The sequence below is a fragment of the Leptosomus discolor genome, chromosome 16 (genome assembly GCF_034619465.1).
Source record: "Leptosomus discolor isolate bLepDis1 chromosome 16, bLepDis1.hap2, whole genome shotgun sequence".
NCBI lineage: Eukaryota > Metazoa > Chordata > Aves > Leptosomiformes > Leptosomidae > Leptosomus > Leptosomus discolor.
Window position 1 is genome coordinate 6,246,288 of NC_141406.1, and position 12,833 is coordinate 6,259,120.

At 39.6% G+C, this 12,833-nt stretch overlaps 1 protein-coding gene across 2 annotated transcripts in view; it reads right to left on the minus strand.

Moving 5' to 3' along the window:
* The window catches only part of DGCR2 (DiGeorge syndrome critical region gene 2), a 45,273-nt gene that overhangs the window by 16,988 nt on the left and 15,452 nt on the right, over positions 1 to 12,833 (minus strand). For both annotated transcript variants that reach the window (XM_086473923.1, XM_086473924.1), the window contains exon 2: positions 7,233 to 7,355. In XM_086473923.1, coding sequence (XP_086330049.1) covers positions 7,233 to 7,355 — 123 coding nt within the window. The remainder of the gene's footprint in view (positions 1 to 7,232; positions 7,356 to 12,833) is intronic.

Sequence of the window (12,833 nt, forward strand, 5' to 3'; positions counted from 1 at the left end):
GCGAATGTTAGCACTGATGAGCAAAACATCACTAGCTGAAGCCCAGGAAGGGCAGAGTAGCTTTGCGTTCATCTGGCTCTAGCATACTGAGTTTGCCCTGGGTTAATGGGATAAGCAAGGGATATTTAATTATCACATTATCCTAGGAATTACATGTCTATAGAGATCACCCATTAAGAAATGGCTGTGCATAATACATTCACATGGCCTTACAGGAATAAAGTAGTAATTCTACTGTTCAATATTAGAAGACGCTATTTATCACAGGCAAGAAGTCAGTGCCAAGAGATTCAGTTAGCGTTCATTTCAAAGGACACAAAATGGTAAAATAATTTGACAGTGAAGATCACCGATTATTTTTTATTACTTTAAAGGCCAATCTATTTTTAGTTTTAGAATTTGACTGTTCTTAATCCTAATGGTTCAGTAGCAGTATTTACACTGTGATTTTCAGAGCGATACCGAGACACGAAAAAGAGCAAATCTTTAATTATAGTAAGACTTCTAAAATAACGCTAACTAATGTAGAAAGCTTTATCAAAGATCAGCTGAGCTCAGCATGGGAAGTTCTATTTTCCCATGGCATTAAACAGTAACGACTAAACCCAAAAAACCAGTAAGAACCAAATGCGCGAAGAATTAGTTCCCTTTCAGAAGTGAGAGCAGATGCAACACCATATGGCTGACCCACTACGGCTAAACAGAACGCCCACGAGGACTTAACAATTTACCTCCCCAGGGAATAAAACAGAAGTTCACAGGTTTTAACCTGTGAGGTTAAGAAAGGGTTACTTGGGCTAACATCTTAAATTGACAGAATTTATGCCAGATGCTTTGAAAAATAGCTACACAGATCCCACAAAGTGAGTTCAACCAGTCCTCACCCAGGAAGCAGGGCACTCGTTCCTTCCCCAGCATCTGCCTGTGTCAGCAGACTTGCCACTGAAACCAGGCAGGACTGAAGAGGCAGAGAGCAGCCACCACAAGTCACTTCTCCTTCAAGCCCAACACTGTCAGCTGCCTAATAAACCGGTGCTCTTCAAATATTAAATTGCTTCTACTTGACCCGAATTTTCAGTCTCTGAGAAAAGCAACGATGACAAGTTTTTTCCATGGCAATAAAGGAAGAGATGGTAACAAGCCTCTAAGTCACTTGACTGCCACGAAAAGCCGTTGCAGATTCTGGTGGCAAAGGTGTAATTGGACTACATTTTATATTGGTAAACTTTCAGATCTGAATCACAACAGTTCAACAATTGTTCAGAACAAAAATTAAGAGATTGAAAGAGGAAGAAATTTCGCTTACTATTTCTAACTACCTTTTAGTTGAACAAGCGCTGTCACCGCAGCCTGCAGAGCACAGCTCTGCTAATTCACAGGAAAAGCTTTGTGCCATGCGTACAAGTTTTGATGTTCCCATTGGGGACACAGAAAAAACGGAGGGGACAGATGCAGTCAAGTCTGAAAGAAATATGAGCTTGCCCATTATTCATAGCGGCTGGAAGGAATTCAGTTACGTTGTCCATACTCTTCCATGTACATCCATGGAAATTATTCTGCAGCATTTATCCACAGGATCTCAGCAACGTTTTCTTTGCACATAGCATCTCATTAGGGGAAGCCAAGCACACAAGCAGAGCAAAAAGCTCCTTTTCCACCCTGCCTCAGTGCCCCCATCATTCGGGCCAAGTAAAAGGAAGCAAAAAGCCAAGTAGTACAATACGGAACATGAGCTGAGACCACACAAAAGTGAGAGCTGGCACCAGCTGAGACAGGAATAGGCCAGAACATACACGTGCTGAGCAGCACCGCATGGGAGAACAAACATGACGCCAAATGGAAAACTGTGTTCAGAGGAGCTAGAGGAGAAACTGCAATCTGCCACGCATGCCAAGGTCTGCTTTGCACCAAGAAAAGGGCAGACAGATGACACTGACTAATACAGAGAGAACCCTGTAGGGTCAGGACTCAAAGGGGTGAATATCGGATTTTGGGGATTTGAACTACTTTCCAGAGTTACTGTGCCACAGATGACAAGTCACTCAAGCCAAACTCTTCACAAGGATAGAGGTACTATGTCAAATTATGTCAAAATGAAACCATTTGTGAAGCAACCAGGCACTGTCATATCTTATTTGTTCCAAGATTTGAGTTGGTTCTGTCTAAACATATGGATTCTCAAAATTTACATAAAAAGCTGCCTTGACCCCTAAGCTTCAAATCTTCTGTCCAGCATATTACCTACTAAAAGCTTGGGAAACTTTTAATTACACTGGTAATTGGAGAGGTGAGAGAACTTCAGGTTTCAATTCAGTTTTGTGCCTAAGGATTTGGAAGTACAGTTCAGGAGTCCCCAGAGAGGATTGATTCTTCCCAGATCAAGCAGCTCCACGCTTTGTGTTATGCTAGGAAAAAGATGCCAACCAAGGACAGCATCCTGCTGTGCTGAGCACTATTCAAATAGCCTGACAGTAAAGAGCTTATAATTTAAACATCACGAAGTAGGGTAAAAAAGATGCATCATATAGGAATTCAACAAGGGCTCAGAAAAGGTGTGGAAATGATCAGAGGTTTTTAGCATTATTATCTAGCTTTAAAAAAGGAGATATACTACAAAGTGCACAAATGTCAACAGTCACTTCAAGCCAGCACAATATCCTTGGTGAAACAAAACACAAAGCTGTTTATGATCACTGCAAAACCCCGCGCTGCTGCAGCTGCTGCCTTACCAGCTACTGGCCACGCCTTCAGCTGGCTGCACAGAGGAGACTTTGCAGGCTCAGAGAGGATACAGCGTGTATGCGCTGGGGCAAGTGACCTCCAAGTCTGCACATTTCTGTCTGATACAGTGTCTGGGGAAGTCCTTAAGAGCAGCATACGCAATGACATTGCTCAAGACGTGTATTTATAGTTAGCTTCCCAGCAATATTGTGTCTGTATGAAATCGGGCTCCTAATCTCAACATAAAAACATGTAAAATCTTACTGTTTGCCATGGAACTGCAGGGCAGCTCATCCTACTGCTAGGCACTGCTTGCAACTGCTGCCCCAGGACCACGGCCACCAGGATGGCCAGCTGTCCAGTGCTGATTGTGGCCTCAGGCTCGGAGGGGGAAAAACCCCCTAAGAATTCAGCTCACTGAAACTTTCCATCAGTGTTATTTCTGACCAAGCAGGTCTAGAACACAGTACTGAGAAATGCCTTGTAAAGGAAGAATGTGGCATCAGACAAAGGTGTGCACTACAGGGCGAGTTGAAGGTTTTCACATTCAGATGCTGGGAGAAGCCAAAGGACAGCTGATGGCACATTCCCAGGAATAACTGATCAGATTAATTCGATTTTTTTTTTTTTTTTAATAAATAAATGAACAGAGGAAACAGAATGATCACCAATATAACTGCAAGCTGAAAAACTAGTATGGATAGGATTTATGAAAGGCACTGGAATTTAAGACATCCATTCTCTGTTCAGAAACAAACATCAAGCCTGTAGCATAAGAATAAAACACAGATCAATAGCCAGAGCTACACCAAACTCTGCTCCACTGGTACGGCTGAAAGTGAGTTTTGACCAGAAGACCTGCAAAGAAGGTAGGATATTTGGAGAAGCTGATCTGATACTCTGGTAAAAGCAAAGCTGGAAATCCAATGAGCAGTAAAAGGCAAACTGCAGAGCCCTTCCTTCTTATGGGTTTAAATATAGAACTTTTATAAAGGTGGAAAAGTTATGCTACTACTTTGATTACTTGTATAGAAACATAAAAGGAAGTGAGTAGAAATAGTAAATTACCATTCATGAAGTCCCTATTTAAAATATTAATGTCTGTTTCTACCATTTCACAGAACATATCACTTCGGGATAAATTAGTTTTAGGATCAGTTATTGTTGATATGGAACAGTACATGAATTTCATGAGTTTCTACCACTTAAGTAGAACAGAGTGGCAGGCACATGCTACATAAACCCTCATAGAAATTTTTAGGATGCTCACAAGAACAAACATCTAATGGTTTTAGTCTACCAGAGAGATGAACTGAGTGTAAATCACTGCTGCAGATTTCACTAACATTTGGGTGCTTAGTGGGAAGGGCAGGGGAAATAGTACTTTACACATCCAAGTTTGGGACTGAAAGGAACTCCATCTTTTAAAGGAAAATGGTCATTCTGGAAAAAGACAGTAAGAACAAAACCAGCTATGATTACTATCTTCAGAGAAATATCTGGTCTAGTAAAAATACGCATTTCATACACTTATTCACACTGTCAATGAATTAAGGTCTTACCTAATTGTGTTCTGAAAAAAGTGCCCGAAGAAATTATTCTAACAAAAACGTCCTAGGGTTTGGGGTGCTTCTTCTACTTCAGACAACACATGGCTACCAAACTAATTTATTAACTCATGATCCTCTTATTTTAATAGAAGTTTGTTACCAAGATGCATGAAAACAGGCATAAAAAACGTAAACTAAACCAACAGTTCCAAATAACTTACAACGGTTTTGTATTAAATCTCTGAAAATACCAACATGCCTAAGTAGTCATTGAAACACACCTTCGTCACCACCACAAAAGCTTAATTTGCTGTCATTGATCTTTTCTGAGCTGCTCACATTGGAGTGTGCCATTAGTAGCTCAAAGGCTGAGAAGTACCATCTTCCCAACCAGATTCAGAGCCCTTTCTTGCAAGCTTTCTTTTCATGCTTCAGAGAGATTTCATGCCTTTTAATTTAAAGGTATTTTCATTCTCCAAGTTTCACAAGTCCAGGTGGCTTCACTAACTAGTTCTTTTAGTGTTCAGTCTGTCTTTATTGAAATTAAGAACCTTAATTAAAAAGTATTTAAATGAATCATCTTACACTTGCTCATCTAAATCCAAAGGCATTTTCTAAATTTAAAGCTGCATCATTTCTTGTTAATTCAGTAGCCAAAGAAGAAAGTTACCACTCCTGAGTATGACTATGTGCTACTATTATTAGTAGTATTAGGCTCTCAATCAACATCCCAGAACTTAGTCTCTGTGTTGTACGTGACCAGACTACGACTGGTCACGTACGTTGCTTTCCCCAACATAAGGAAACCATGCTCTTCCAAACTTATTCTGGCCTCGGATTTACATTCACTTGAGCTATTCCTTTTTATACTCCACACACCATTCACATGCAACCAGCACACCATCCTGTCCTTATTCTTAAAGGTTCTGAATAACACATGCCCTTCAACGCCCATTTCAGGTCACAATGCTATCCCACCAATTTTTTGTAACAGGTAAAACGGTGTCTTTACATCCTACACTAGTAGTTCTTGTTCCTCTGGTTTGCTGGCTACACTCCTTGCATTACTGTGCAAATATCTCAGTTCTTTCATGAACACCACACCCAGCTTTCTGGCTGTTTTACTGAGCACAGCCTTTTCAACAATTACTTATCCAATTACTCTTCTCATCAAGTGGAATACTTTTCTTCTCTATGCTGTCCATCATTTTCCCCTCTACTATTCTTTATGTGTTATCCTCCTCTTCCTACATACACACATGGCAACAAATCAAGTCTCTCCCAGACATCTCTTTTTAACCTCAAGTTCTCCTTATCATGTCAGGCCAGACCTACACGCAAAACACAAAAGCAGAGTCTATCCACTGAGAAATGTTACCTTTTATAAAATCCTCTTCCTAGCCATATACCAAATATTCTTTGTAACTCCAGTCCTTCAGTCAACATCATCCTGTTGCATCTTCCATGCAACAATTTAAATTGCCAACTAATACACTAGGCAACAAGAGAAGATAAAAATACTCTTTTCTACTAATGTGGATGTTCCAACGTTCCCACGAGTAAAGCCTTCAGTGCTCTTTGAGCAAATCCAAACATTAACATGACTTCGCTTTCCCCTAGCCATTGACTTCCATTAACCTCTAGAATTTTATTATTAGGTCCCTAGTTTTTCACATTTGGCCAAAGTTAGCTAAAAAGGAAGAAGAGTAACAACACAACCATAAAAGCATCTTTCTTTAGGACATCCACATCATAAAGAATATCCGTAAACAGAATACCAACGGCACAGCTTAATTGTCAATGTCATAAGAAACTACCAGCAGTTTTTCCCCTGTGCTGCAAATACTCACACAAACTAGACAAAAGCTTTCTAAAAAGAGCACTGAACACATTCTTTTAACTATTTTTGTGTAGCACACACTGGGGAGACAGCTAACTACACCACAAAGTTTAAATGTTAGATTTACTTCTCTAATTCCACTAGAAAATATGAATTTTTAGAAGCGCTGCTTGCTGTAAAATACCAATGTTACTATTATGTAGCACATCTCTAAACCCACTCAAAACTCAGAATGATGACAGACTGAATGCTGTGATGGAAATGCCACAAAGTTCATGTGATTCTCTCCCAAGCAAATTAAGTAGTTTAGGGGCAAAAAACTTCTTAAAGCAGTTTTTGAATGTAACTTAGTCACACTGTACAGATAAAAGTTTTGAATTATGCCACAGCTGAATTCATGCTTTCAGATTCCTGCTTCATTGTTCTTAGGAAAAAAAAAAAAAATTACAGGTCCCTTCACTTTCAGGACACACAGAAAAAGAGTTGCACTGGCCTGTTTGTCAAGAATAAATGAAAATGTTCGAAATTGTGATTATATATTAACAATAAAAAATTTTTGTTTGCTTCTTTTTTTAAAGACGGCTCAGTATCCAGTACCTTTAGCTGAGAACCGCTGCTGGTGATAAGCTCCTGAAAGCATACGAACACAAGAGTTTATGAAGAGTAAATACACCAGCTTGTTTGGCAGAACAAAGTTCTCCTGTTCAACCTAAGAAGCATAATCAGAACAGGGAGCAATAAAACAACTTCTCTGCCTAAGTCCAACAATTTTATCCAGCAGTTTGAGCGAGATACAATCAAAACAGTCACTCTGAATGTAACCACAGGCCTATGTGTCATTTTTATTTAATTGCAACATGATTTTTCCTTGTCTCTTTTTAAACTACAGACTCTCATCTCCAGGATACCTACTCAGACTGTAAGAATAGAAGGATGACTAAGACAAGCAAAAAACTGTGGCATTAGTTGCACAAAATTAAAGAAGCCAACTCAAAATTTGTTAATAATGGATACCAAACAATCTGCACTTTCAAAGGAAAATAAGCAAGCAAACAAAGAGTCACAGTACTGCTGCATAAGAAGCTGACACTGGGATGAGCAGTCTTCACAGCTTTACTTACCTGGACAGTCAACTTCATCGCTCTCGTCCTCACAGGTAGGCCACCCATCACACTGCCAACTTGAAGGGATGCACTGGATGGTACCACGCTGACACGCGAACTGCCCTGGGGTGCAGCGGAGCTCTAGGAAAGAAGAAAATTGTACTTTGTTTGAAGCATTATTTATTCTTGCAAGTCGACACATACATTAATCATCCTTCATGTAATGTATCACTGAAGCGTAATGGACAAAACCTTCGGATAACTCAGCCTGTTAAAAACTGCTTTGTTTCAGATCACTTCCATGTTTTAAGCTCCATGTTTCTGCTTTTAATAATTGGGAGGGCCGGCTTCCAGTGCTGGAGAAATAATTCTGACATCTATAGTAAAAACTTCCTGATAAAGACACCATGTGAGCAGCTATCACTATAGCATTACCCATTTACTTCCTGTGGGGCTGAGAACTACTTGTTCACTTTTGTCAGAACCAAAATTCAACAAAAATAGGCTATGGTACTTAAGCTCTAGACTACGTAATAAATTCAGAATCCTATTTCCATTCCAATCACTATGTATGCCAGGACGCACTAGACTCACGCAAATGTCCAGCCTGCTTTAAAGCCACTTCACAGAACTATTTGTAAAATAATTCCTATATCCATGAACCTGTTTCCACTTTCTAGCTTAAGCTCTTTTGTAGAATTTCTGCATATGAACACATCCTTCACAAGAAACTATCAATATCTGCAAACATGTAGTTCCTGCTTCTGCGAGAGAACTGCCTACTTGCCATCACTATACTGTCAGGCCTAATTAGCATTACAAAAAGTAGACTTTTCTTTCAAAGCTTTTTTATATCAGTTCCATCTATCAAATGCCAGAACCTAATAATTCAGCTTCATTTTGTGTCCCTCAAAACATTTTGCAGGGGAAAAACATAAAATAATTTGTCTACACAAGCGAACAATTCTAAGCTTGTCTACAGACAGCAGGTCTGTAAGTTGCCATTAGCATCCATAGGCTCACTTTCACCTCAGACCACCATCTTCTGGATGGTACTTCTCAATTTTCCAATCAATGTTGGAATAATTTAGCATGTTTTCCTCTCACCAAGCTACAACAATCCTAGGTAAACTATGTCTAGAGAACAAGCACCTTTTTTTTTTTTTAAAAAAAAAAAAAAAGGTGTTTTAAAGTAAAACACTCATCCATGATTTTGAAAGAATCAAGTAGGTAACTGTTTTGCAGGGAGAATCTCTAAAAGAAAATTTAGAATACAGGTATGTTTTCTCTCATCCAGTTTACAACCTAAGAAACGAGCTGTAATTGTAGTTGTTACCTTCTTGAAACATACGTCTAAACTAAATCAAGACAGAGGTCACATTCAGGTGTTCAGACAACATGACCAGTATAATAAAACCAGTCATCATGCACTCTCAATAAAAGCTGCACCCATACACCTAGTAATTGGTACAGGATATTGATAACAGGCTTCTAATTCGATGTTAGACTAAAATCCAGTTCTAGTACTGGTTTCTCTTCAAAGCACAGACCTGCTCTTCTAGAAAAATAAAAGCAGGCACATCCTCTTAGCAACCACCTACTCGGAGCAAACATTCAGGTCACAAAATGGCTAAGAACTCACACAGACCTGCCAGACTACTGACGGCAGCAACAGACCTTACAGCAAGACAAGGGTGTTCTCTCACCCATTTAGAGTTTTACTCAATCCAAACAGCTTATAGAGAATGAGCACAAGGGAAATGTTAAAAAAAAAAAAATCTACCAGCTTAGGTCATAATTATTTCGGTCATCCCACGCCCCCACCCACTCCTCACCAAAAACTGAAGTAATTTATTTATCCCAAAGAACGAAAGGGGGAATATAAAGCTTCACTTATCCAATGCAGCAAGACAGAAAAAATAAAATTTTACATTGGGGAAAAACAAACAACCAACCAAAAAACATCACCAAACCAAACAAACAAAACCTCAAGCTGAAATTAAAACTATTCAAATGTCAAGCTCACAGAAAAGCGTCAATTCTTCAGTAAATCATTTCAGCTTCTTTCACCATTTTTGCACAATGTCAGTACGCAGTGAAAAGTTTCTTAGAAAGTTCTACTATTGCAGTTTCAAGTACAGAATTTACACTGGAGCCTATGGTAGACACTTATAGGTTCTTTCACTTTAACATGTGAAAGACTATCCTCAGCCCAGCTCCAGGTTTCCATTGCATCCACCTGCAGTTATGGCAAAATTCAGTATTTTAAATAAACTCTCTAATTTTTTTTTAGTGCTGCATTTTAATGGAAGTCACGCACGCACCCTGTGAAGAAAACTGTACTGCAGTCCTCTGGTTTCATATGCAGCATCCACCAGGAAAGCACTACAAGCCAACATGCACATGGGAAAACCAGTAAATAACACTTTCGTCTCTCCACAATTTCATACATGCTATTACTATTTTACATACAATTACATATGACTGGTTCAGATAGAAGGATGACTCCATCCCAACATGATGGGCATTAAAAAATGCCAGTTACATGCCATCATGTCATTACTTCCTGTATTACAGACACTCCTCTCTGAAGAATGTGGATACATGGAAGAGTACAAAACATTTCTATTAAAACACCACTCAAACCAGCTGAACAATTATTCCCAATGGGAACCATGCTGTCAGATGCACTAATTACTTCAAACCACGGAACACAAACTGCTATCCAATTCTATTGCAGAGGGGGAAAAAGTGACACTAAAAGGAATACTGCAAAATCAAAATTTTTTGCATATTCTGCAAATACTGCTAATAAGACCTCCTGAACCATTCTAACCCAGAGCCTGTATCCCCACGCGCTACTGAACTACCAAATCATCGTGCAGTTTCTGGAAGAGTTTCATCTGAATTGTTTCACTTCTACGTGCTGCCTATTGTGGTTTAGCACAAAGAAAAATGAGATGCAATCATTTGAGAAAATCTAACCACCTCTCTCACTTGTGCTCAGGTTGGATCTGGACAAACCCAATGGCCTCCTTGAGGACTGGTGCTTAAGATCATTTCATTTGGAAGTGGATTTCCATGACAGCCCCACCAGATGCACGCCGGCAGGCTGTCATCTGGACAAGACCCAGCAGCAGGCAGGCAGCTCAGCAGCACAGCCACCTCCTTGGCCCTGTTGCCTCACACACAGCCCAGCTAGCCAGGGCAGCTGCCTTCAGAGGTAAAAGACATACATAAAACCAGATGGAAGCCTACAATGAACCTGTGAGATATTAGGCCAAGGAACAGAGAAATGTGGGAGAGGCAAGGATGCAAAGGATAGCTGCTAGTCTCCACAACCCAATCAGGTGTTTCATTTCAGTAGCCTATTTTTAAGTTAAAACAGCAGAAAAATGAAAACATTTCAAGCCTGTCTCTTCACTGCAGAAAAGGCAAGTCATGCTGCCAGCAGCAGAACAGGATTCATGAAGACATACGAGCACTAGCAAACAACAGTACAACACAAAGCAACCATCCATCTTTCCTGAAATGCAAGTAATTACTTAACACACACTAACACTTTGTACTTTCCAGGAGTGTACTAAAGAACTGTCTCTTTACCCACACAAGATTTCCAGTTCTTCAAAAGAGTAGCAGAGTTTCAAAAATACCAGTCCCACTTCGGTATCCAAAGCCAGATATCCCACACTGTTCATAGCTATTGACAGTAACTCACAGCAAGTAAGGATGAGGAAGAAAGTATCTTAAACTATCACCTCCTAGCAGCACTAAAAACACACATTTTCCACCAGCTGTTAGAGTAGAAACATTTTGTATTCTCCAAATCGTTAGAAAATATGTAATGGCACAAGTTGAGCTACAAGCAAGCAGCTGTTGGAGCAGAGGCACCAATACAGCATTAGTTAATGGCACCAACAACTGCCTAGAAGGGAAAAAATGGAAATGCAACCGCCTCCAGCATTCACATACGATGTGATGAGTTACATCAGCAGTATTATGATTCACATATGAAGGTCTAACATAAAAGGCTTCTTTTTCTTTTAAGGATCAGATGCAATCTTTGCTATGCTACAGCACAAAATTTAGTACACTAAAATCTCATTTTAGAGCAATTAAATTCATCTGGCATTTGCTGGGAAGAAGGGAGGCATGTAAAACACCAGAAATAGCAGCAATTGTAGTTTTTGCACTATACGGAATATAAACTTACAAAACATCACAAAGTTCAAGCAATTCGAGAATGTGAAAAGACTCCAAGCAGCAATGTGTCATTACACAGTCTCTTCACTTTACCTTCTCAAAGCACTTGTACCATGTTAACCCTTAACAGCCTTGCCAACCACTCCATCCTTCTGCCAGCGGTTACAACCAAGTACAGAAAAAACTACACAGCTTGCCAAAGGCTACAGATAAGATGAGCCTACAAGCAGAAGTCAGCTGTCCTGACTGCGCTTCCATGCCTTCAGGACAACAGTGTTTCTTCCCTAAAAATCAAGCAACCTGCTGGTTCACCAGCACATCCCTACCTGAACGAACATTTGTCTTTCAGAAATATCAGCCATTAATAGCAATTTATTCTCTGGTAACACTTCACCTCTCTAGCAACAGTTTATTAAGAGATACAAATTGGCAAGAGGGAGCAAGAAACTCCTTAACTTTTTATATAAAGAGAAGAAAATCTGAAATCAGGTTCAGACCATGTATCTGTCTACAAGCTTAATATGTAACCCAAGATAAAACTCGAGTTGTATCTGTCAAGTGAAGGCCAAAAAACCCAATACCGATTTGTTGGGACACACCATTAGATAATATAACCTGCCCATGAGTCACTCACCTGAAAGAAGTCTTGCCAAAGCTAGTCGTGGACCTGTAATTTGAAATTTAAAAGAAAACTTACAAAACAGTTGGAAACTTAATTAACCAAACACCTGAAATAACAGGCAAGATAAATAAATTTAAACAGTGCCATAAAACAAGAAGTCTTCACTGCCTTTAGCTGCCAAATATTATTTTTCCAAATTCAGTGACAAAACAAGATTTTTTGACTAACAGAAAAATCAAGGTTTCATACAGGAAAAAGCTATGTTTAAGGTAGTTGCTTTAAACTCTTACAGAAAGATTTTGCTTCAAAGATTTTCCCAATGTTGAATGCCAGGTGTTTCACAGCACTCACCACATATTTCAACACAGGCCTAACTAGCTTTTCAAATTTTCTTTACAGCACACTTATTTCCAGATTTTCTGCTAAGTGCTCAAAACAGACATTTAGAACAAGCACCATCCACAGGAAGGACTTCATAACAGGTGAATAAAATACACACCCACCCACCCCGCTTTAATTTCCAGCCAGCTTCACATGTTTCATAAAACAAACACCTTTTCACCAGTATAAGATGATCCAGGAAGCCCTTTCAGGTTTAATCATCTCATGTAATCTTTCCGTGTAACTGAGAACGTTTTCCTTCCGGACCCTGAGCACTGGGAAGCAACAGTGCATCCTTCCCACAGCAGATGCACACTTGGTCATCCTGCTGCCCTGGGCACCACACTACCCACAACTGGTATTTTCTGCTTCATTTTAAGTCTTTCAGAGGTGCATTTGGACTAGGACACCTC